The sequence below is a fragment of the Lethenteron reissneri genome, chromosome 35 (assembly GCF_015708825.2).
Source record: "Lethenteron reissneri isolate LAM-NWPU_2019-01 chromosome 35, ASM1570882v1, whole genome shotgun sequence".
Lineage (NCBI taxonomy): Eukaryota > Metazoa > Chordata > Hyperoartia > Petromyzontiformes > Petromyzontidae > Lethenteron > Lethenteron reissneri.
In genome coordinates this window covers 9,845,659-9,872,734 of record NC_083813.1, presented here as the reverse complement: position 1 = coordinate 9,872,734, position 27,076 = coordinate 9,845,659, and the positions used below count along the sequence as shown (strand labels likewise).

Sequence of the window (27,076 nt, the reverse complement as noted above, 5' to 3'; positions counted from 1 at the left end):
GGACGACCTCTCCCTTCGTTTGCCAATGTTGGGGGAACCCAACGATTCCTTTGCTTTTGTGGATGTTCTACTACCGCCCGATGGGACGCCGCCTTTACCGCCGGAATTTTCAGTAGGGCAGCTAGGTTCTTGCCTAGACGGCGCTGACATGTCGGTAACGATGGTGCTAGACTGCGCCTCCTTGCTTGGTGCGGTGTCCGAAGCACTGCAGACAGAAATATCATCGCCAGCTGGACGCCCACAAGACTCCGTTTCCATGATGTCTGTGAGAGAAGTTTGTAATTTGATGCGATTGGAAGGGCTGCTGTTGGCAATGCCGAGGTTTCCATATGAAATGTCATCGTGCGAAGCAGCATCGATTACCGGTCCCGATTTGTCACAGTCCATTGAAGACGGGTCAGCCCTTTCGAAAATGGCAGCAGTTGGATTCATATTGATGTCCGTAATTCCAGAGCGCTCGGCCTGTTCCTGTACGTGGTCATATAGCGTCGGCCAATTATCTTGCGCTAGAGCCTCCGTCACCTCCCCACCCTCGTGCACGGTCTCCAGGGAGGTCCGCGACACGGAGCGGCTGCACAGCGCACCCGGGGGCAGGGACACTCCTCCCGTGCCGTGGCTGCCCCTTTTCTGCTTACTGCTGCGAGCGGGTCGAGCGCAGTCTGAGGCCTCGCCGCCAACGCCAGCCGCTCCTGTCCGACACGCACACCTCCTGTACGCCCGTGCAGGATGCCACCCGGGGGGCGGAGCCACCGCCGCCGCCGGCCCCGCTACCGCTTTGTCCGCCTTTGGCGCCGCCGCCCCCCGGCTGAGCGCCGCCACCCTCGCCGCCTTGATTGCTTCCGCCCCCGCCTCCCCCGTGACTCGGCCTCTCTCCGGCGCCTCCGCCGCCCCTGTCGCCTCCTCCTCCTCCGCCGCCGCCGCCGCTCCCGCCCGGCGGCCCGTCTTCGTGCTGGCCCTGCCCCGTCAGGCCGCTGCCGCCGCCGTTGTTGTTGTCGTCGTCGCTCGTCTCGGAGCTGCTGCAGCCCTGCTGGTGCACGGGCTGAGGCCGGGCGGCGTGGCTGTCGGGCGACTGGCTGTGGGGCGGTGAGGGCCGGCCGGTTCCGGCCGTGCGCCGGCCACGCGGGTAGCGCTTGTGCGCAGTGCCCGGCGAGGCGAGGCTCATGCGCAGGCGGTTGAGCTGCGGAGCGAGCGCTGCGCCGACGCTGAGCTCATCCTCGGACTCGCAGCCCTCGCCCCCCTCCGCCTCCTCGCAGATCTGGTTGAGGAGCGGGGCGCTCTTGCGTGACGTGATGCGGGACATGAGCGACGGGCGCCGACGCAGCACCACCTGGGCATGCACAATCATCGAAGGGAACACAAACGATGAGCACAGTTGGCTATGTGCAGTGCGAAAGAAGTTCAACGTACATACATACGTGAGGAAAACGACATCTGAGAGATTTCGATTTAAAGCTTTCGTGACTGCAGGGATTCATCTTCTTGGTTCTTTCGGTAAAATAACGTATTATGTTTTATTTGTATTATTTTATTACTTCCCTTCTACGTGACTTTACCGAAAGAACCAAGAAGAGGCATCTGAGAGGTCAAACAAACTTCCAGGTGTCCAATTTAAAAAAAAATAAAAAAATACTGGGAACATGAATTAACCAAATGGTTTATCCTCGCCAAATAGGCTTACTCAACATTTGTGCGATATCCTTTGCGGAATGCTAAACAAAAATGGGACTTAAAATATGACGTTAAGTCCATTCATTGAAGCAAGAACATAATTGAGAGTTATGTTTCAGAGGATTACGCAGTCACGAGCAAATATGCACCTCAGTGTATATCAAAACAGGTATTAATGTACACAATCTGTCTAATGTGCCCCCAGGACGTGGGAGTGAACTGATGCCAGGCTCTCAATTAAAAAAGACCATTCAGAAGCCATCAAAGCCACTCTTGCCCACTATGCAAGCTTTGCATTCCTGGTCTACGATAATAAACTTTATTAAGGCCCTCCAAGAAACAAGAAATGCCTTGAATCAATTGGACTCTTATTAAAATCAAGATGAGAACCTCTCCAATTACGGGAAAATGTTATTACAATTTAGTATGCCACTGGAAAGATCACAGGACATGTGGCTTGGCAAAAGACGCAGCACATCTAACTAAACTTTTTATTTTACCAGGTATGTCCCACTGAGCTATACAGCTCTTTTTCAGAAGCGAACTGGCTACAAATTATAGATGAATGAAGTGGCTTATCGCAGGGAAATGTACTGCAGCCAAACACACTCTAAATGCATGTTTCTTAATGTAGAGGGGAAAAACTGTAGGGCCCAGAGAAAAATCCACACGACCTCAGGGAGAAAAGGCAAACTCCATATGTAGAAGCATCAATCGGGATTGAACCCACGACCTCCTGTATACCAGGCGAGGTATTTAACATCTCGCCACCGTGGTGTTTGGGAGCACTTGGGCTCTATAATGTGAGAGGAGATTAAAACGGTCACATGGGGTCAGGACCCATTTTTCTTCAAGCGTTTTGACAATAGGGGTTTTCCCCTTTTTTCTGGCAACAAAACTGAAACCTTTTTACAAGGAATCATGTGTGCATTAACCACAATACGGTCAAAATGCAAACAAAAAACACACTCTGATAATATATGCATTGTCCTTGAAACTGATTGCTCCACACCAGAGACGGCTTTCTTTGAAAAAAGGGGAAAAACCCTATTATTATATTTTGGTACTGGCAAAGGTGGTCTAATGATGTAGGCGTTTTGATAACTTTGTTACATGGGTTCACGGAGTAATCCCGTTAAACGCCTGGTCATTACTCACATGTTTTGGATGGAGAGTTAATAGGTTTTAGGGCAAAACAGTATTGCGTTGCGTTTCACTTTGCACTTGTATTCATATTGCATCGAGGGTTCCATTTCTCTATTTAATACGTTGATCTTATTTGATTCTCCTCCAGAATTTGCCATCATTTTGATTTCGTCTGTTATTAGAGAAACAAACATGGTATTTATCAATGCTGTTGCGAGATGTTGAAAAAAACAAGGTGTTTGTTTTAATTACATAGCCTTTCATGTGTAAGCTGGAGGAATTGTTTCAATTACATAATTTAGACCCACTTAATTATAAGAGAAAGTGGTTCATAATACATTAGAAGCTCCGCTCACTTCAATATTGTCATTACAAGGTTACATATATATCATTAGAGCATAAATGCTTTGGAATTGCCAATCATTGTGTTCAGAAAAAAATCAATGGTCCTTTCCCACTCACTCCACTGTGCTTAGGTTAGTTGACCTCCGTACGACTCTTGTACTGAACATGCCACTCCAAATCAATCACCCTACACCTGTCACGCAGGTCGGTACGGTGCGTCCTATTTAATTAAAAACACTGCATTTTCTTTACAGAATGAGCGAGAGTACAATTAAAGGGTCGGTGTACAAGACCATCTCGCAAAACACTTCACAAAAAAGCCACGAGGCTGAATGAAAATGCACTGCTTACACTGGTGCACAACGGAGCAGTGGTCTTAACGAAATGGCTAACTTGTTTGCAGTGCGCTGTGATGGCAATCTCTTAAGGTTGAAAATTAATCATTCAGAAGCTGTCTTTCCGACAGGCATGCTCTTCACCTGAGGACGGCTGCTTGCGTTGTGGCCGAAACGTCGTGAAAATTGTATTTTATTATGTTTTAATTTTATTATTCTATTATTTCCCTTCTACGTGACTTTACTGAAAGAACCAAGAAGTTGTTCCACCGAGTTGTGATAAGCAAAGGAGAATCTAGACAGGAAAAAAACCATTCAGTGTCGTTGATAAAATTTACACGGTAATCGTGGCGCAGTGGTGAGTGCACTGCGCGATGATCCCGGCAATGAAAATTTGTTTTCAGGCTTTGACGAACATCAGTTTGCCAGTGATATCTGAACTGCTCAAACTGCTCCACTTCAACCATCCTACATTGACCAGCGTGGTGACGCGTGACCAATAAGACATGGGGAGGATACCTACACCTCGCAGGGGATTGACAAAGGGCTGTTAATAATCAGAAATTAATTAAATGTATAATATCTGGTGAGGTCATACCAGTGGATGGCTTGCCACCAGAAGGATGCAAGTTCAAATTCCTATCAGTCATTGACTCTGGAGTTGATAACACGAGTTTCACTTTGGGCAAATTCAACACACTCGGTATACCAATTTACTGAAAGAAAAAAAAAACTCGTGAAAATGAATTAGCAAATCGGTAAACTTCAATTTGGGGATGCAAACTGTCACCAGCACAAAGAAACTCACTCTTATAGCCAATGATACAGGATCTGCAATGTCCACCCGTACATCAAGCGGTACACGCTTTCGCAACGCTTCACGTATACGACCCAACAGCTGCAAACAACATGTGCAGCAGCTTTTTCTTTTGTATGGCTGCCGATGTAGACGCAGAGCAACAACAATAATTCACATTCAGGTAATTGGTTTTTTACCCTTTTATCTGGCAACAAACAGACACCTTTTTTACAAGGAGTCATGTTTGCATAGACCACAATTCCTGCAGTCATAATGCAAACAAAAAACATAACTCTGATAATGTATGCACTGTCCTTGAAATTGATTGGTCCACACCCGAGACAGCTTTCCTTAGAGCATAATCTCACATGGTGTTTGACCAGATGAAGCCAAAAGGCGCACAACTCAAAGACAATGCACCATCAGAGTATGAGAGCTCGGGGTAAGCATTTACACCATTGGTACCAATTATCATGTTTTTTTACTGGCAAAGGAGGTTCCAATGGTGTCACATTCAGGTAGTCAAGCCAGAGGACCATATCAGGAGCAGCAGAGTGTATCGCTGTGATACCTGCGCAGCGACCGTGCGGGCTCACTTGCTCGGAGGTCACCGCAAAAATCCCTTCCTCCGATAAAACACCCACCTGCACGGCCTGCTGCTGTTTCCTCTTCGCCTCCATCTTCTCCTCCTCCTCGTCCTCCTCTTCGCCCTCTCCGACGGTGAACACCACGGACTTGCGCCCCCCCCCGCCGGTGCCACCAGGAGATGGGGCCGCCCGTGCCGGCGTCAAGGTTCCCATGGATGGCTGGGACGACCCATCGGCGGGAGAGCCCTGGGAGCCGGCCGATGTCCCGGGCCCAGACAGGTCGGTGATCTCCTGGGAGATGTTGATCCGCGCCGGCCACGATTGTCTGAGCAACCGGGGGATAAAACAATGATCGATTTAGGCAGAACTTTTACATGGGACGAGCAGAACCTGCTCTGACATATGGTCATTGGCAACAAGAAAAACGGAACAAAAAAAACTGAAAAGTGCCCAAGAAGCGCGGACAGATGCTTGGAATTTCACACCGAGAGACAGACGGAGGAACACGTGGATGAGAGAACATGGGCGGGTTCATGACATCATTCCCACGATTAAGAAAACTGAGACTGGGCAGGACACATTGCTGGACGGGATGATGGACGAAAGTCAAGAAGAATATTGGAGCGGCAGCGAAGGTATGAAACGCGTTGCAGAGGCACGTCCACCGGGGAGATGGAGTGATGAAATCAGTTTGTGTGCAGGTGCTAGGTATATTATTACATTGCAGGATCGTGAGAGGTGGCGGGCTTGGGGAGGCCTTCATCCAGCAGTGGACTGACCATGGCTGACGATGATGATGAGCAGAAGCATTTATTTTCAGTCGTGATGTTCGCACGTTGCGATTGAAAAATGAATATCAGCAAAGCATTGCCATTAAGACAAATGATACTGCAGTTACTACCCAAAACTATTTACGAGCCAAACAGTAGTGGATGAGAAAATTATATTTTTTTCTTGCTGGCGCTGAAAACGAACAAAGGAATGCAGAGATATCAGCACTGGATTCTCACTCACATGGGAATTTTAAATCCAACTAATCCACCCAATGCTTTTAAAATATTTATTCCCTTGCTTCAACATATGGTGGCTCGTTTTAGCATAAAACGAGATTTGCTCAAAGCCTGAAAGCTTTCATGATGTGCTAAACTAAGGGTGTGCTGGTTTGCACAGCATGTACATATTTGGCCATGTCTGGGCAAAGTCCAAATTCCAAATTACCCACAAATAAAATTGTGCTTCTCAGGTGCGGTCGTTTGCTGCTGGTTGACATGCCGGACCCCAAATTGGCCCGAGCAATTTTAAGAATGTTTGCGAAAGGAGACGCAACAAGTCACCAGTTGCGAACGACTTTTGTCCTAACCCACATTATCGACAAATATTCGCAGTAAATACCACTCGTGTTGCCATGGACAGGAAGAGAAAGAGTACTACATACCTGAAGTGCGCTTTGGTGGCAGCGCTAGGGCTTCCTGAGCGAGGGCTCTGCATCTGCTTGTCCAGCTTGTCTTTGAGGATGCGTTCAGCGAGCAGGAAATACGTGGCCGTTATGTGATTGTATCGGTCTGCCTCCAGTGCCCTGCAAAATGACGATGTGCAATAATGAACGAGAATATGAGAACAAAACATGAACATACACTGCAGGCGTACACACACACACGTACACATGAACAGCCCCCCCCCCCCCTTGAGTGTGGGCCCTCCCCACACTGTGGAGATCGTGGAGGATAGTTGACTAGACTTCACCATGCTGACCAGTACAGATTTATGAAAGTGGTGGGCATAGCATGGAAGCACAATACAACAAATAATTTAGCCGCGCTGTTTTTGCTACTCTGAACACAGCACACCCTACCGGTCGCCTATGACAACTAGGCGTGCATTGTGGTCATTCATCTAAGCACTATCCAGGCTCAATCCTGCATAGTTTCTGAGATCTGATGAGATCAGGAGTATTCTGGGCGAATTGGTCCGAGGCACAAACTGTGGTACTTAATATAGCACGAGTTATTTTTGTGATTACAAACTGCGGTGTGAAAGAAACCTGCCCACGCTTTCCATAACTGAAAATGCTGTGGTCATAACACGGAAAAACTGATGCAGAATTTGCAAGCAAAGCAAAAAAATGCTTGGCCAAAATTGATGCCGAGTTTCAGGAAGTCCATTTTACTCGATAAAACCATAAACATTTGAATCTCCGGACAAAAAGAGCACAAATTATGGGTTGCAATCATAACATTGCCCCGATGCATTTTCGCACTGCACTGCGTGTTGTTCAGCATTATGTCCGACGTTTTGTTCCACGTGCTTGCAGCTACTTCAGGAACTGCAGAAACTCCCAGCACATGGTGCAAAACACCTCAGAGAGCCACACTGCACAACTGTGAAAGCCTATGCATTGGTGATGAGGATAATACTTTTCAGGGCCTTTCGTCAATCCGCTGTTGGATGAAGGGCTTCACACATTACTCCACCCCCAAGCAGTTGGGGAAGCGAGGAAGGCAGAAAACGAGAGTCAATGCATTTGCACGCATTGTACTACGAATGAAAGTTTACATTTCTGCTGCCTAGTTCTCTGATCACGTGTTTCCTGGTTGTACCACGGGGCGTATTGGCATGACGTCTGGCGTTTTTTTATCCACGGCGAAGCTCCTGGCACGTGGAGCGAAATGCCGGACATTGTGCCGAACAGCACGCAGTACAACCCCCGAAGATACGTCAAGCGGAGAGCTTCATCCGCTCGTCACTCGCAGTGCTGAGGCCACGTACTCTACGATGGCGTCACGTTCGGCGATGCTGCCCAGCACCATGCGCTGCACGATGCCGTTGTGTTCGTCCTCCGACAGGCTCTTGTAGGAAATGAGCGGGGTGCTGCACTTGGCGGCGGGGGAGGGGTCCACGCCGCACAGCCATGGGTGGCCTTCCATCTCCTGCAGCGAGGCGCGGCGGCGTGGGTCGCGCTGCAGCATGCGAGCGATCAGGCTGACCGAGACGCGTGCATCACAGAGGGAAAACACGACAACGACGGCACGCAGTCTCAGTACGGCAGCGCGCACCTTATATGTGTAGGCACGTGGTCAAATGCACCGAGTTAAATGATCAAAACCAGAGTGTGTAGTAGGCGTGTGAAGACTTGGAGATTACTCTGACGATACACGCATCAAATTGTGTCTGTGAAGAAACCATTATTTAGATATTATGCCAATGGTTTATGAACGTTATATTTAGGATAATGGGGCAAATGAGGCAGAGTAAATGGAAAAATTAGGCGATCGAGACAGTAAAGAGAAGACAAAGGAATACATTATTATAAGTTTTAAATAGAATTATGACCACCAAACCATGATGAATCACTGAACCACAAAGGGGCAGTTTGTGCCACGAGTTAGGCGACGCTCCATCTGTATGTGGCACCAGTATAGCTGTGCATGATACACGTGATGGGAATTCAACTGTGTACCTCGTATATCGGAATTATTTGCCAGACAAGAGGTGTTGACCAATTTTTAGTTTGTTAGATTGATGTCAGATTATATATTTCTGTAAAGGTTTTAAATATAAATATCTCTAAAACTACCAGCACTCACGAGCCCTACGAGAAATACTCTACCTAAATGGGTTCTCACCAAGTTATATTAGGTTCATGCATTTATGTAAATGTCTTCAAGTATTGATACATCCCTTCTCACCCATTTCTATCAATCGCACACCGTCATCCCGAATGTAATAATCATTCCTGCCTGCGAGTTTGCTTATTGATATACTGGTCTGGCTGGCTGCTTTGATAACCGATTCACCTGTCCTTCAAAAATACTTTGACAGCTTTCATTGCTCAGAAGCAAAAACTGCATTACAGCCGGGCTCATGTGACGACCCAGAGCCATTAGGACAGCACAGCTTGATGCATATTTTATACGGGATACGACAGTTACATAAAAATTACATTACACAGCAACTACATGGCAATATACGTTCGGCAAAACCTCTCTCTATGCATTAAAAAGGGTTGAGTTCTCAAGGCACTACGCCGAGACAAACACACTGTACCCATTGCTGCATCCACATAGCTGGGTCCAATGTGTACATTCCAGGGCAGCGCGTGTGTGGATGTGGCCCATTGTGCAATTGTGTGCACCTGTGTTTGGTCGAGACGGAGTTGTGCACGCTGAAATTTGTGCGATTGGGTGTGTGTTAACACTTTTTTATTTATTTCATCATTGCCAATCACAGCCCAATTGTGTGCCACGGGTGTGAAGGCACAAGGTAAAAATAAACAAGCACCGATCACTACTCACTCCTTGCACTCGCGGGAGATGTGCGCGGGGACCGTGTACTTGCAGTCCATGATCATGGTGAGCGTCTCGCTGTCGTTAGCTTCCTGGAATGGCGGGTGTCCACACACCAGCATGTACAGGATCACGCCGAGGCTCCAAATGTCTACACCGCACACAAACACAGCAACAAAATTACACTTTACGCCGGCATCCAGCGTCGCGTTTGATTGCGAACGCGGCCGAGCACATTCGCACCAAGTTGATGGTTCGACGCCTGCCGCTGTGAATTGCTGGGTAGACGTACCGAAGCGTTGGCGGAAAGCTGATGATTAAAAACGCTTTGTGGAACTTGTTGTATGACAACTTCTTCTCAGCTGCTCGTTGTGAGGTGGCGCCATATTTTCGCACTCCAGAAAGAGTCCACTGATGAACCGCGAATTCAAAATCTGGCTGGGAGCCATGCACTCTACGACAGCCGTAAACATCTTTGGAAAAAAAACTATGTAAAAGCACTCCATTAGGCACAAACGCTGGGGGATAAAATTAGTGGGGCCCACTCTTAGCGCTCTGACAAGAAAACCCAATGGAATACCTCAAGGCCTTATCAGTGGGGGGGGGTGTGCTTCAAATATTTTCCTCGTGAGAAATTATGCACTATACTCATATGCAGGCCGATTAACTGGCCTCCATCATTCATCTTTTCTGCAACACAACGATAAGAAAATTAACGTCCGAGCCGGTAAAGGGGCCAAAGAAGAATGGGGACACTGGCTGTGGGGATGTACTAAAGCACACCGTACATTTACATAACATTCTCCCCCACATTGAGTTATTGTTCAGTATCCCACTTGCTTAGTCAGACAATATCAACGATAACACTAAAATACTTGATCATTAGGCCCAATTTAAATTTATAGATCGTGTTTTTCTTTTTTCTCCGAGTGATATTCGCACTGTATTGTCTGTTGTTTTTGTTTTGTATCATTATCACGAGTCATTGTTTTAAACTGGCTGGGTTATCAGCATCAGTCTTGGTATGAGAGATCTTAGATAACACTCTTTTAAAAAACAATGACTGCTGTAGTTTTGTTATTCGACACAATTTGCAAACAAAACTATGGATATGAAATAAGTTCACAAAACAAGGTAAGCAACTGTCCTTTCCTTTCTTTTTTTTGGCTAATGACCAAATTCTACATCCAATCCCATCAGATCTCAAAAACGAATAGGATTGGATTGTGTTTGAATGGGTGACCACCATGCACAAACAGTGCTGCAGGACTACACTGTGGGCAGCTAAGCACAGTGCAGCAAAATCAATTGTCATACTATAGTCATCATACCAGTCACCGATGCTGCGACATACTAGGCAAGTCACTGATGCTGCGGCAGACTATGCCCGTACATTGACATGCTAATCTCTCACAATACAATAGCCACTTCCACAGCCTCCAGGAGACCATCTCTAGCCCCGCCCTCTTACCCCGAGGCTGCACCTATCTCAGGCCTACATAAGACCTTGTTTCAGTAGCTTTCTCTCTCTCTCTATCACCTGAAGACGGTCGCTTGTGTTGCGGTCGAAACGTCGCGATCTATTCATTTTCTATCTACGTGACTTTACCGGAAAGAACAAAAGAGTATGTCATACGAAACTTCTACGGCTCCCAGACTTTACCAACCTGACCAACGTCGTGAAGTCTACTCAAATAACCCCAAAGGACCTGCACAACAGTGTGGTGAAGCCCTTAACAAGTAGTCAATTGACAAAAGGGCCATGAAGGTGGTCTACATCAGCTGGGCCTTGCCGGCTTGGAAGTGGCTGTGTCACAGATGTGCGGAAGGAAGGGACGGGCAGACGGACGCGGCACGCGCACAAACTTGCTTGGGCCACCAAGACGCACCCTCCCAACATTCCTGATGCCTGACTGATCATCATCAATCAATGACTGCGGGTATGTTTCTGTATGCCCAACGGAATAATTACGATATGCCATTTAACGGCTACTTGAGTTTCACAACTTGCACCGAATCCAATAAGCCACGACTGGACATGCAAAATTCAGACAGCAGTGGTCAGTGTGAAGACGAATTGACCAGTGTGAACACATTCGACCATTTGAGACAGATTGTTGTAAAGTAGACTTGGAAGGATTTTGGAGGACCATGCCATTTCATTTTCAACGGTAGCTCACCGTTTGCTGGGTTTTAATCACATTTACAAAACATTAAATGTACATCATCGTGAGTCATGGTGAATTCACTGCTGGACAAAGGGCTCCCCAAGCCACCACCATGTCTCATGTATGTTTGTTAAATTTATTTCGCATTGTACGTAGCCAACCGTGCAATCCACCGAGGACCTGTGTTAATGTCATCGCTCCATGTCCTTGGTTGACACCCTCTTGGATGAGTTCCTTGTGTCAGCTGCCACTGTCATTACTATTGACCATTGGCCATCATCACAAGCGACGTGTTCTTCCCAAGCCCACTTCATTTTCTCAAGTCAACACGATGCATTCAACTATTTTCTTTTTTACACAATAAATTATACCGAGGACAAACACATGTTGGGAAAGCATCACAGACTCCACGCGTATGACCGTTTCGTTGTTCCATTTACAAGGCAATACAGGAAACAACGGATCACACCTACAGATATTGCAATTCTCCTAGAGTAAGAGCTGGACTATTTAAGTAACAGCTCCATTGAGCTGTTACTTAACAAGTGGCTTAGTTACGTAGAAAATTATCTCCAAGCATGCAATAATAATTCGTTCTCTTTTTTTATGTTTTCCACCCTGCGGGAAAAAGTGGTGTAAACAGCCGGGGCAGAAACACGCACGCAGGGCCCCACAGCGTGTCGAGACGTGCCCCTGCGGGGATGAGCACCAAGCCGTGCGAACGTGCATGCCACCATGTCTCCTGTTGCATGCATGTGCTTGCTCCAACACACAAAGACAAAGCTCTCCCATCTAGCCTTAACAGACTGTTGGGGGGGGGAAGTGCTGTTAACGAGCACCTACGAAGGCCGGCACCCGAGGGGGTGGGTGGCCAGCACCACGCACGACCCCCTTTGTCTCCCCAGCAGCGATGTTTATATAAATCGCACCAGGTACTCATTTGAGGCCGGTTCAGATAATCGTCACCTGGTGTCGGCTGTGAGCGGGAATCAAACTCGGGTTGCCGGGTTTGGAGTGCAGCGCGCTAACCGCTACACTACCGCTCCCCACAACATACACGCACGCGCGCGTGCACGCACACCACCCCAGGGCGGTCGCAATTGCCTGCTTACGTGTGCGTACGCAATTATGCAGGTCCATGGGAATGCGCTTGCGTGCGTAATTGTGTATGGTAAACAGACACGACATTTAATCATGCATTTCGTGAAAAAAAACCCCACAGCTGCCGAGCATTTTAGGTACCACGCGTCCATAACAAGACTAAGTGGACAGCTCTAGTACTTTCCACAAGGATTCGTCTAGTAAACAAACATTTACGGTTGATTCAAAACACCCAACATCCACATCAACAGTTCATTCTTATAGTCCTAAGTGTTCGTCTCTGCAGTCCTATTTGGCCAAAATGTACACACACGACAACGAGACCGATACTTCCCCCCCCCCCCCCGCCGCAGACAGTGATGATTCTTAGTTGTCATCGATAAACAGATTCAATGACATTACTAAATATTTCACAAATTGTGATTTATAAAAAAGAACGCTTGTGCCAGCAATTAATGGGGTACCTATCTTGGCAGTGGTAAGCTAATTCATCCGACTGGATGCGTCGGCCTTTTTAACACAAAACACAATTAAGTTTACTTTCAATACAGACTTGTTAAAGAAAAAAGGCTCTACAATGCTGCATTTCAGCAAGCATCAATACCAGTCTATAAAAACACAGTTCAATGAGCGATACATTGAGTCTCCAGATCCCACCGAGGAGATGCAATTCGCTCACATGCAGGAGTGACATGGATTGTGGCATTCCGAGACTGTTCGGAGTGCCAACAACATGTGGAGGCCCTTATCCAGCAGCAGATAGAACATCTCCAATCAGCACGGTTGGCTATGTACGGTGCGAAAGAAGGTCAAAATACATACATGGCTGACGGTGATGACAGTGATATCAACATCAACGTTTAGTAAATAATCAACGAAGAAAAAGAGAGCCTCTCAATTGAGTTCTTGAAGAAGCTTCCAGCATGTGAAATGAAACGTCAGACATCATGCCAAACGGTACAAATCAGAGAGCTATACAGCGCCACTGCCAATGACTACGCAGTACTGTTAATGTTAAGCATGAAGTAAACACTCCAGAAAAAAAATGCGCAACATTATTCTGGCAAGTGCCATTCATTTTACCCTGAAGCTGAAAGATCACGAGCCCTCTGCCGAACACAAAGCGACGCGCTGTACAACGAGGAACGTACCCACGGCGGGCGCGTCGTACTCGTCGCCCAGCAGGATCTCGGGTGCCGAGTAGGCGAGCGAACCGCAGCTTGTCGCCAGCTTGGTGCCTGGCTGGAAGAGGTTGCTGAACCCGAAGTCGGTGAGCTTGACGAGGCCCTGCTTCTCGAAGAACACCACGTTTTCCGGCTTCAGGTCCCGGTGCACCACGTGCAGGCGGTGGCAGTACGAAATGGCGTGGACCACCTAACACACACACACACGTACACAGCCGGAATTATGTTTTAGCGATTTTTTTCTCTCCGTGGGTTCGTGAAGCGTCGAGATGCCGCTTTACAGGTTTCACACCAGAAAGCCATAGACCACGTCGTCGCAATCCAATCTCAGTAAACCCTTGTTAAATCGATACATATGGAGCCCTGGCCTAGATGCATTATGTACAATGGTACTCCCCCAGTGCTTCCTGCCACAATATAAAAAAATATATATCAAAATTTGTTTTCCAAACTCTTCACACACCATCACACCATACACATCGACACACCTGCATCAATTCTATCCGAAAGTTTGGATTTGTCTCGCAGACTAAGGGATTTATACTGCAGTCCCTTTCTATTACTTCTCGATGTAGGTGTAGACAACATTTCTGAGAGAGGTGGCTTGCATAGTGCATAAACAAGGTAAAGTCCAAAGCGACCGGTCTGCGCTAACGCCAACCACGCGCGCCGCCTCTAGACTGAGCCATTGTTTTGGTCGTCGCTCCACGTGCATGCTGAAAAATTGGACCATTCGGCACGGCAATTCAGCTCATGGCAAATTACTAATGCTGTATATACATGCCCAAAGCGCAGCCGTGCCGAATATCCCCAATCACGAATGATCAAATACCAAAATAACGAGGTTTTACTGTGCTTGCAGTATTCAAGGTTCTCCATGGAATCACCTGTGGTTACCTCTACCCGCTCATCTCACTCTACTCCCTTCCACACTCTCTTTAACTGCAGCAACAAAAGCATTCTGTCAAAGCCCCAGTCACTCCTTGAGGTCACTCATTCTCTTCTACTGATCCGCATGCTCTGGAACTTCCTTCCATATTCTATCCATGCCGTCATCTCCCTGATCCTATTCAGCATTTCAAGTCCAAGCTCAAGGCCCTTACCCTTTTTTCCACTGCATAGGATTGACTGTCTATATGAAATCAATATATGCCCGCTCTTTTTGCGGAGTCTTGAGATGTGGTTGTATTTATATTAGCACGGTTGGCTATATACGGTGCGAAGTTCAACATACATAGATGCTATAAAAATCTAGATCGTATTGTATCACCATGCTTAGATTTACAAATACATCTTTTTTTTCACCATGGGGTATATGTAGAATCCATAATGGCTACAGTGTTGCCATGAACAAAGCACATACAAAAATGTGAAATGGAAATAATTGATTTTACATGCACATTTTGATGTTTGCTTCATAAGCATTACAATACATTTTAATGGATCATCTGTTGCATTCACACTTGTTAGAGCGGTGAAAGAGTGAGTGTATCCTACACAAAGTGCTGATTTCACTGCAGAAGTACATTCTTCCTCCAATGAGGTGTGTTAAGCCTATCTATTGTAAATTTGATACACTCATGTGCAGTGCGCAACACAATTGTGGAGCACTATTTATTGAGCTGGCCTCATTGTATCTTCAAATAAAATGAATGTTTGCAAGATAACTCCGTAGCACGTAACTTAACATGTCATGCAGAACCTTGAGTAAGCTCCTCGATGCTACACAGAGCAAGACTCTACACAAGTCTTTCAATCCATTTGCCAGGCATTTTCAAGTAGGTACGCAGAGAGACTCCAGTTCCCCGACGGAATCTTGGCAATAGGAATGAGAAATATGAATGAAAAGTGAAAATAATAAAATCATGAAATGAATGAGAATGAATGAGAATATGGGAGGAAATGCATAAACAGGGACCAAAGCTTTTAGCCAGATGGGGAAATAATGTGCGCAGCTGGGGGTATCACAACAAGCTCTGCGGTGTATGTAGGTCAGTGCTCAATTATTTTTTGCACCTTGTCGCACGACCCGTCGGCAACGTGCACATTCCCAGCCGCGAGCGTCAGTGAAGCGACGGCAAATGTTCACGGGGTATTGGGGCGCTGAAAACGGGGCGCGTACCTGGGCAAAGTACGTCTTGGCAAGCTCTTCCTGCAGGCCGCCTTCGTGCCGCATGATGTAGTCGTAGAGGTCCCCGCCGTCGGCCAGCTCCAGGATGAGGTAGAGCTTCGTCTGAGTGTCGATGACCTCGTAGAGTCGCACCACATTGGGATGCTGCACCAGCTTCATGCACCGCACCTCCTGCTCAAATAAGCACGCAAGTGCGGGGGGTCAGGCGAGTCGGTGACGCCCAGGACGGCCGCTTAAGCAACCGATCTGCAAACAAACGCAACTTTTTGCAACAACAACAGTTAAATCACCACAAATGTACCCAATCTCGTGGAATCTCCGATGTTAAACAGGGTTGACCATGGTTTAGGCTGCAATGTGGCCAGGAGATGGCACGAAATCAAAAGGTTAAAGAATAAATGAGTGTGAAGCCTTGGAGTGTTATCCCCTTGTTTGTTGGATTTTCTCTGTGTGCTAGTTTCTTCCCACATGTTAATCAACCATTATTGGATTGGTCAAAAATCCCAACGTAGGAGCCTCCTGAAATGGCGTTTGAGTCTTGGTGAGCCTTTCCTACATAAATAAAGGGCATTATTCTTCTAAAAAGAGTGTGGCTTAATCGTTACTAGTGCATATAAGGGAGCCCCAGGTGCTGATCTGTCAACCTTTGCTCTTGTAATTCTTACCACCTGGGAGATAGTGGGTGTCAAATTGATAGATCACCAACTCACACAAGAGCCTAAACCTTAAAGGAATGACGACAATGTTCTCAATACAGCATCACACCAGCATAGTGTGTCGCAAGTAATGTTTTTAAAGCACACACTACCAGAGAGCCGACGTATCTGGACTTTAACTTCATGTCAAAAACCCCTAGAACCCAAAAAAATCATAGCCAGCTCAAGCAACCAATCGCATCGACACAATTATCTTCACTATTAATCACGTTAAAGCACGCGACAGCAAGAGGACATTTGTGCGGTGACAACCTTAAAAAGATCCACAGAGCTTTGCAATTGGCATGACAGGCATACCTCTACTCTCTTTGTTGAGTGAGCTAATGAGATTTGCCTTGCTTCCTAAATGGCAACCACAGCTGGCACGAGGCTGAGGTCCCAGTTGCTAATAGTTTGCATCTAAAGCAACCGCGACCGGTACATATGCACAGCTCATTCATTTATTCAGCTGCTACTATTTGTGCGATTTAATGGCCCAAAGAGTGTGTGTCAAAGCCAGATACAAATTGGTGAGAAGTACCGCATGAGCATCAAATGTTAACTTACAAACAGTTCCATGTTTTTACACAAATGATGATAAATTACTTGATCTGCAAGTTGCCCTAACCCTTTTCATCAAACATCAACTTCTTAAGAGGAGAAACAAATACCAGCCCTTTATCAATTACACACATTCATCAAAATACAACCGAGCATGAATGTAAATATTAGGTTAAGTTAATTTTTCCGTGGCATATCTAAATGCGCTTTTCTTATTTAAAACGAGGAAGTTTATCTGTAATGCCCGTGTCTTTTGATCTTTGCATTTAGCGTAAAGAGCATGGAAAATGTACGCATTATTTATTTATTAGCCACACCAGATGTATGGCAGTGGATAACACAAGCTAGCTTGGGAGTGTAACAGCGGCACACTGTACTTTATCCCTTATTTATGCGGCATATATTAAAAAATATTAAGGGGACACATGCCATTATGTAAACAATTAACTGGACTGTCTACAACCCTTCTTTTATCTACTGCTGAATGAGGGCCACCCCCATGCCCTGTGCAATTTATGAGGGCTATTGACCATACCTCACCATGATGGTCAGTGCAGGTTGTGAAGGTGGGGCACGTATATACTGAAGTAGAGAAATACACTACAACAGTGAATGTGTTAAACTTTCCTCTACTGCCCACCGCGTATCTTCGAAGTCCCCACAAACACCTGTATGTACATGGTGGTCACACATCCAAGCACTATCCAGGCTCAAAGCTGCCAAAAGCGTCCGAGACCTGACAAGATCGGGCACATTCCAAGTGGTTTTGTCAGAGGCTTTTAAATGCATGATCCTTAGATGTTAAAAAAACAACATCGGATCTGCCTATTCTAAAAAACAAATCTAAAGAATGGAGGTTTCTCTATGACTCAACATCACACACTAAAGTACCCTTGAAGAGACAGATGTTTTTAAAATAGCCATTAAAAATGCGGTTACTGTTGGGTCAAGGATCTTTATAGCAAAGCACTGTTGACCTTAAGCTTTCATAGGGGTGTCTTGTGTACACTGCACCACGTGATGCATAAGATAAATAACATCCATATATACAAATTTGCAGATTCTTTTTTCCATGTACCACTGCAATATTTATTTATACATTTACTCATTTTTGGCTTTGGAATATACAATTGGACTCGGTAAAAAGGCACAGAAACCTTTTATGAATTATATTTTATGAAATAAATATATTCCAATAGAATTTCTTAATATAAAAAAAGCGTAGTGCAAACACACGAGCAAATTACGATATTTTACTGAAAAAGCACTTAATGGCCATTTCTGTAGATTTAAAAATAGTATAGCAATCAGTAAAATGGAAGTGAAATAAACATTGAAATTGTAATGCACCAGTTAGCTCAATTTAAACCGAAAGCTTTTACGGCATCTCCCAACTCTGCTCATGAAATATGTAATTTCAAATATGGCTGTGCATTCCACAAGCATCGATGCCGAATACAACAATTGTTATCGCGAGAGGATATCAGGTAAAACCGGACAAGTCGGTGCACATACGTCAAGTGCACGAAGCTCACACCGATCCCCTCCAATATGTTGACTTAAAAAAAAGATTCCAATGGCTTTCAAAGCAGCCAAATAAGGACTGTGGCTCGCACCGGCCAACTTGGAGGGTGGCACGAGGCACAGTGAACATTTATCACCAAAACGAGCCACCATTAAGAATGTTCTGGGGATCCCTTATGAATACAGCATGGGGGTGGGGGGCTAATAAGCTACAGAAAAAAGGTAATTCTGGCTCATTCCATCTCCATTTCTTCTACCAATGTTATCTTTTAAATATATTCCACATTCTATGGGAATCATGTTAGGAGGTGAAATTATGATATTTTTTGGTGCCGTCAAAAGTGACCACGTTGAGACAATCGACAATCGGTTTGCCATACCCAAGAACCTAGCTTTAAATCATGGGTGGCCAACTGGATTCAAACCCAGGCTCTCGGCAGTGGAGGGCTCAGTACTTTGACATGGTCATCCCCAAGCCACCCTGCAACTTCAGTCCAAGTCATTTATTTATTACAGCGATTAGGATGTGGTTCTTTGGTGCCAAAACTCCGCAGGCATCCTTACATAATTCCGCTGAAAACACGACTACAGTATTCCACCGCTATTTCAATTCCACATCCATTATTCCAATTCCAGCCACACTGTACAACTGAAAAATGCATCAAGGAGCTCCATGCGAAATGCCACTGGGATTTTGTCCAGACAGACGATGCCGCGTAGAATCGACTTGACCGTATTGCGCAAACTGCACCCTTTTACCACCCTGTTGGAATCGTGGACCCATAGAGCCACGGTCCACGAACTAATTCACCAAAAATATACAAGGTGATCAAATGTATTTGTGAACCATTGGAATTGTCAAATAGACGCAGCTCAGATTAGCGTTAGAAGAAGAATCCTAAATTGTATTCATTATGTCTTTTAAATTATTGGCCAAATATCATCTCCTGGCAGCTTGGCAAATGCATCAAGTGCCAGCCCAGACCATTTTTTTCTCAGCAAGCAAGGCTGGTAATTATTGTAGCGTTTAATAAACAATTCAGGACGGACGGTCTTCCAACACCAATTTAGTCGGATCATTATGTAGGCCTAACCCTAGAATTATGAATCTCCGAAAATGTTCCAATTACGGGTCTTAAAAAGACATGTAATTGTTAGCTGTTTGCACAACATTAAATGATCCATAATGTTTACTTTGCAGGAGGTGCCCCTCAGTTAATGCCATGGATTCTAACCACTACTGAAATCTGATGTCTGTCAAGAGCTGGGATAATTCATGTTAAAATAAAAGCAGAGTTTCATGACCTTAATGAATGAAATTAGAGTTTTAAGCAAATAAATAAATATGCAGACACACACACAAACAAGTGCAGTAGTCAATCATATTGTTTTGGTGTGTGGAAGTGTGTATTTTGGCAGTGTGAACCAACTTTTAATTACATTTAGAAACTTCCTTAAAAGTGACTTTGGTACGATGTGCCAAACAAATGCTAAATACGGCAGCCTAAATTTTGACATATAATACATGTATATAATATAATTAACAAAACTACAGGGTTGTGCATATCTTTTATTATAATAATTTTCAGCGTTTTACTAATTCTCAATTGAAGAAAACCCCTTGCCGTGTGGGTCATCGGTGTTGTTTAATCATAACTTCACCACACTGGTTAATTCAGATTGGTGTAAGACCGGTTTCCGATTTCATTTGCACTGCTGTTAGCCGTGGATGGGAATCAAACATGGGTCAGAGTACAGTGTGCTAATCACTGTCACCACTCCACACCCTGCATGCCTCTTATGGTTATAAAAAAAAATTCCAAAGGATGTTATTGTAAGTATCCAAACTAGGCAGGCCCATTGTTATAAAATCAGTCACATTTGGGAGAGAAAAAAAAGCATCACCATTACTCATCTAGAGGTAATTAAAGTACTTCCACTGCATTTCACATATTATCCTTGTGTTCCGAATTATTTCAGCTTCACATTTTTGCAGCAACACATTTCATAATTTTCTGGCACATGTTGTGCTTTCAAACAGAGGGGTATGGGTCGGAGGGGACAATGTGTTCCATGTGCCAACGCGGGTGGGTGTCGGAACAAAACTTTAACGTACACGTCAATACGAATGAGATTCACGCACCATCTGTGGCCATGTATCAAATCATCACCACGACCATTAGCCCACCAAACTCGTTAGGTTGCCCGCAGTCAATGGGTGTCCTAATCAACCTCAACCAGATGTTCTTGTTTTGCAAATTCCTTTCATTGACAAGCGGACTTAATTTTTAGAAATTATTTCCAAATGTACTGAATGTCGTCAGTTTGCTATATTGTAAATGTACGACTACAATTTTCATAGACATCTGAAATACAAGCTCCATCTGCCCATAGTGACAGAAATATGAAAAGATGTACATGTCTGAATACTCCTAAGCCCAAAGCGACTACCCAATCCACTTATCACATTAAATGTTTTACTATACCCTTAAGCATATATATAAAAGCAGCCTTTTTATTAATCCATTGCTGGATAACAGCCTCCCCCACGCCAGTCCATGTCAGTCATGTGGGATATATGACCATACTTCACCACGATGGCCAATATGTGTTTATGAAGGCAGGACGCGTAGACATTGGAATGTAGTACACTACCAAATGGATTTTGCTGCATTTACCTCTGCCGACTCCAACCTGTTGAGCTTATGAGATTTGGTGAATTGGGTGACGTGGTCATCAGCTTAAGCACACGTGGAGTGAAGTCTAAATCAGAGGCACGCACTGTTCCTTTGGTGTAACGATGATAGAATATTACAATGTTTAGTGTGGGACAAAGGCACAAAACACGACCGTGAGTTTTGGCAACATAAGTCATGAGCAGATGGCGGAGTTTCCATGCCAGAGGTGTAATACAGACACCTACAATTATGCATACCTAAAGTACCTTTATGCCTACAAAGGGTATGGTTATGATAACAGTAATAACAGTCTGCTCATTCAAGAAAACTTCAGAGTATTCAAATGTTTTCTGGGTGGGTGTTTTTTGGAGAAGGCCTGTAATATGATGTTTGGTTAATTCACTTGAAATATTGCATTCTGGCTTGAATCTGGAATACCCATAGAAAACAGACACAGTGTAAATGGGACAATACTCAATTAACCATATAAATAAGTTCAACACCTGCTTTCTATACTGCAATCCAATTGCCACAATGTAGTGTTGCAGGTGGGTGAAGCACAATTAAAAATAACTGGGGACATTCATCATTAAACATTGCCTTCTAACAGAAAAATCCATAACAGCCTAAAGTTTTGGGGAAATGGTCTTTCCTCAAGAGGATAGAGATCAGAGGCTGAGATACTGCTGCCGTAGGGTTTCACAGCTGTGCTGTATAGCTCTCTGATGCGTTTCAGCTCAACGTGCCCGGGAGCTTCCTTTGAGGTTCCTCCACAGGCTCTCCTCAGCACTTGGGAGAAAAATGTTGAATATCATGCCGGTACAACCCGAAAACACATCGGCGAGCTGAGGAGATTAGCGTAGTTGGGAGAAGGCACTTTAAAAGTGGATGTTATACACACAGAATAATGTCTGCATCAAGATCCACCAACTTGGCCTCCAAAGAAAGGGCTCGATCACAAGGCTTGTGACACGTTGCGTGGAGTGCTGTAGACTCACCTGGAAGAGGTGGCTGGTGGCCATGGGGTCCAACTTGCTCTTGTCGATGACCTTCACGGCCACCTTCTCGCCCGTGAAAACGTGGCGTGCCAACTTCACGACGGCAAAGTGCCCGCGTCCCAGCGTCTTCTCCAGGTCGTACAACCCGGCTATCTTGCCCGCCTCCATCGCGTGCAGCGTTGCAATCACTTCCAGTTTACGACGAGGTAGGCTCTCGCGCACTTTGGAACTCACAAAGGCTGTGCTCGGTCTCGTAGTGTTCAAAAAATGCAATGAAATTGTGTTTTTTTTATCGCGTTGCTCAATATAAGAACACTGGAACAAATAGCCCTGAGGATAAACTGACCTACTGGGTGATAACTATGTAACAATTAGCAAGTCATTTAAAATGCTCTGTGAAGCAAAAAGACATATTTTAGACGCGAGGCGCTTTAAAGGTTTTTTGCGTGGGCAAGATGTGCGTAACTTCAACGAGGCACACTAATGATGTATTAACCTTCCCTGGAGAAGCCCAAGGCTGTTTTGAAGAATGACGTACGTGAAGGACATCTTGCTTGGAACTTTGGTAAATCAGTTGAGAAGCACCAAATACTTTCGACTTGAACCATCACGATCTCATTCAATTAACAAAGCAGCTGCTAGATGTCCTGTCACTAAAATGAAACTAGTAAGTGCCGGATGATAGAATGTGTTTTTTCTATGTATATCAACAATGTCTTCCTTCTTAAGTGATAACAACATCCTTCAACATGGTGTGTTGTAATTTTCCATCTTCACTTAAAAGTAATGTCCTTAAAAAACCGAGTCCATTGTTGTCATTACCTGTGAAAAAAGTACAAAATAATGCATGATCACATTTACAGTATTTAAAATATTCAACAAGTACCAACCGTGCTACTAAATGAGAAACAATATATGTACTGGATGCATCATGCATTCAGTCACAACTGAGTACCAGGCATCATTCTGTTAAAACTACTTGGCTGCACCGAGTAAATAAAAGATGGAATTCAAAACAACAACTATGCATGACTAAAGCGATACGTAACAAGGTAGGGCAGACCTGGCTGTTTAATCTGCACCGATCTGTAGCTTTGTCGTGCTGGCAGGGACGCTTATAAGATACGCATCAATATGTGAAGTGGATGAAAGCGGGGTGAGAGAAAACGCACGGTGGTATAAAAATGAAATAGCAAATTGTGATGGATGGTTGTTGGAACGGTGGAGTGGCTGACTGTGGGTGGACAATGTAGGATTATGTTTGCATAGCCATTCCGGCTGAGCGCAAATGCCAATCACAATCTTCATAGTAAAATAATTTTGGATAAAGTACAGTATTTTCCAGCATCCTTAAACCTACCCAAAATGTATCTTCTGCATTAGATTCGGTAAATTTGCTGACAGTTTGAGAATGTGTTCATTGCTTGTAGCTTTCACATAGATGTTATGTTACGCTCAACATATGTTTATTTATCAGGAACAAATTACTTGTTGTAGAAATAGCTGTTTCCTGTCTTGTGAATTCATTTAGAAGAACTCAACAACGCCTTGGTGAATTGCGCAGAAAGTGCTTAAATGCATGCAATGCATAATCACAGACGAGCTTATAAATATTTAGTGACTTTTAATGTCATATTGTTCTACTAAGACATACATATGAATATACATTATGTTTTATATTCCTATAAATATTTTATAATATTATGGTGTTTTGTCTATGGCAATTTAACCCATAATGTATCAAATATCATATCTCATGAGAAAAGCACGTTTGAGTGCCTATGGAGCCCGTGGGTGGCCATACATGGGTAAGATCGGCTGCTGCTGCGTTATGTTGTGAACCAGAGGACAAAACAGTTCAAACTATTCATCTTCTTGGTTCTTTCGGTAAAGTCACGTAGAATGGAGATAATAAAATAATAAAAATAAAACATAATAAAATAATTCTCACGACGTTTCGGCCACAACGCAAGCAGCCGTCCCCTCAGGTGAAGAACAGGTCTGTCAGAAAGACAGCGTCTGAATGAACACCACCAGGCTTGGCAGCGTATATTTAAGCTGGGTTGTGGCCGAAACGTCGTGAGAATTATTTTATTATGTTTTATTTTTATTATTTTATTATCTCCATTCTACGTGACTTTACCGAAATAATCAAGAAGATGAATCCCTGCAGTCACGAAAGCTTTAAATCGAAAGTTAAAACTATTGTTATATTCCACTAATGCCCCCCCCGCCCCGAATTCACCAATCCACACATAACAGACAAGGTGGTCAGTTAGCTACCGTGTCCAACACGCCACGGGGATTGACAAATAGTATTACCATTATAATATCCAACTCATTTGATTACAGAAGGCTAAACAACCTGATTACTCTAATAAGAGGCTGAAGTGGGTTAGCAGATAGTCAGCCCTATCTCCAACCCTAATCAGATACAGCCTCTTAGTGGAAGTAATGAGGCAATTTAGCCGCTTTCAGGATTGAGGCAGAAAGGGGAGCTAACGTCAGTCAAAAAAAATACATGTTCACCACCAACACATACCACGAATTATGGACTGCCAGAGGCATGTCAGTTGAGAGCTTATAGGAACAGTTTCTGAATGGCTTAATAATGTATTTTATTTATCCAAAGGACAGCAGAATAAGCCTCACAATACCCTTTGTAATGTGATATCACATAACATTGTTACAATAGCGCAGTTATACAATTTACAACTACAATATTTAGATATGAAACTTGAGTAACGATGCCAACACATGATGGTCGTGCTTTGTCATCAGTTATTATAGACACTTAAGTCTGTGGTTGTTAATTTGACAGGTTTAGCGTTCTTAATTTTCTTATGAAAAGAAGACACCTTGGTGAGTCTAGTATGTGAAAATCTAACTGTCGAACCTTTGCAAACATGCCATATATATAATATGGGCACTGATCACAAACTCAAGCCACGTTATCAAACAGCCGCAGACTGGAGGAGCGAACTAGCCATTATAGTAGCACGTGGCCAAGAAAATACACATGCATCACAGGTCACCTTGGTAAGCTGTGCACAAACAGGTGGTGGTTGTGATGTTTGTTACCTTGGTGGATGGCAATGGAAATCGTAAACGTAAAACGAGTGAATGGAACAATTACTCGAAATAGTAAGAAGCCAATTTCTAATTGTGGAAAGTTGCACGCACGGCATCATAAAAGTAGTTTTATAAATGCGCTAGGGCATAATACTCACCTGACAATTCTCTCTGGAGCTGGTGGAAAAATACAGTACTTATTTATGGGATTCAACAAATATTCCAATAGGGCATCCCGCCTGGAAAAAAAGTCTAGTCTTTTTTCCTGCCTAAATACAGTTTATTATGATCATATTTCAATATGTACAATTAAATTACAAGGGCTATCTTACTCGCATATCAATTGCTTGGCGAGTGTTCTTAATTCATTGGCAGCTTAAATATACGCTCCAAGCCTGGGGTGTTTCATTCAGACGCTGTCTTTCCGACAGACCTGTTCTTCACCTGAGGACGGCTGCTTGCGTTGTGGCCGAAACGTTGTGAGAATTATTTTATTATGTTTTATTATTTATTATTTCCCTTCTACGTGACTTTACCGAAAGAACCAAGAAGAAGGTGAGAGACTACTTAGTGGAATAAGTCAGAACAATAATCCATGACTTTGCCACTCTATATGTACTGTACTGTAACCTGCTGCACACACAGGGCCATCCCCAGGCCTCAAAATGTCACTTTTGGCAGCCACTGCTGGCCCGGTTGACATTGGCTGAGAGGACACCAGATTTGCTTTTGCTTGACAGTTGTCACGATGAAGTTACAACGAGAAATTACAACTACCTTGAACGCTGAATATGCCCGAATCCTAATACCCAATCCTCCACCTCTGAAGAGGTTTGCCCCGAAGTCGTCAGATCTTAAAAGATAGGAATGTTTTGAGCCTGGAAGCTTGTGTTGCGAGGCTGGTTAGGAGAGGAGATGGCATACAAGAACGGATTCTTCAATCTATCAATCGTATTGTTCCTGGTGGGGCTACTCCACACCGCTCATTACACAGGAGGACAAAAAGATCGCAGCCACACATCCTCTAATGTAGCAGGCATCTGTGAAATAGCCTTGAGTTTCAAGGAAGCTTTCCATTGGGTACACAGACATTACATAACGCGGAGCAGAACGCTATAGAAAAACAAAGAAATCTTAACAGTAGCAACCACAGTCCATGGCACATTGAACGCGTGTATTATAGTCCGGCCGGTGTGTTTTGTTGTTGGTGTAGTTGTCTACTCGATTTTTGCTGCTGTTATCGGCACTGCCATCAAAATACTGCATTGGCTTCTATCACGCAGAGAAAGCGCATCGGGCGCTATCCATCATCACTACAGCCCAAGAATACACACACAACTCCTTGTGTCAAGTCGTCTCTCGCCGAAAACCCCTGGATATTGCTAATTTCATTCGAACAAACACACGGGAGAATCATAAGAAGCGTCCGGGCAACATTCGCCGCTATTACCAGCCGCAATATTCTGCGGTTTAAAAACATTTTATCAAGTTTTACCGCTGCGGCCTAGCGCGCTCCACGCTCTCCTCGTAAGCCTACGCACTTTCCTGGCGGGCCCCGCCGATGTTGAGACGTGCGCCTCGGTATCGCGACCAGGCGGAGGACCGCGGGGTTGGCGGGGTGGTGATGATTGATATTTGTGGTTTGACGTTCGTCGTGACGGTGGCAGTGTTTGTGGCGGCGCGATGGAGACGTCTCCACTGACCTGGCCGTGTCCGCATTGCGACGAGGGCGATGAGGAGACGACGAGAACGACGCTGCGAACGCCACTTCGCCGCTCAACGTTAAGAGCCCGGGATCCGG

At 44.7% G+C, this 27,076-nt stretch overlaps 1 protein-coding gene across 1 annotated transcript; it reads right to left on the bottom strand.

Annotated features, from left to right (window-relative positions):
• Positions 1-631: 631 nt before the first annotated feature.
• On the bottom strand, positions 632-27,076 carry SNRK (SNF related kinase). The gene is made up of 9 exons (XM_061565754.1): positions 26,979-27,076; positions 22,204-23,025; positions 15,739-15,918; positions 13,584-13,806; positions 9,173-9,314; positions 7,647-7,859; positions 6,316-6,456; positions 4,938-5,205; positions 632-1,327 (listed from the first exon to the last, which is right to left on the bottom strand). The coding sequence occupies exons 2-9, from the start codon at positions 22,369-22,371 to the stop codon at positions 632-634; spliced, it is 2,031 nt and encodes a 676-aa protein (XP_061421738.1). The 5' UTR covers positions 22,372-23,025; positions 26,979-27,076.

Coding starts and splice junctions, on each gene's coding strand:
- SNRK (XM_061565754.1), bottom strand. CDS start 22,371: ATGGAGGCGGGCAAGATAGCCGGGTTGTACGACCTGGAGAAGACGCTG. Junction 6,457..7,646: donor GAACGTGACGCCATCGTAGA/GTACGTGGCCTC, acceptor GTCATTTTGCAG/GGCACTGGAGGCAGACCGAT. Junction 1,328..4,937: donor AACAGCAGCAGGCCGTGCAG/GTGGGTGTTTTA, acceptor GTGCATGCCCAG/GTGGTGCTGCGTCGGCGCCC.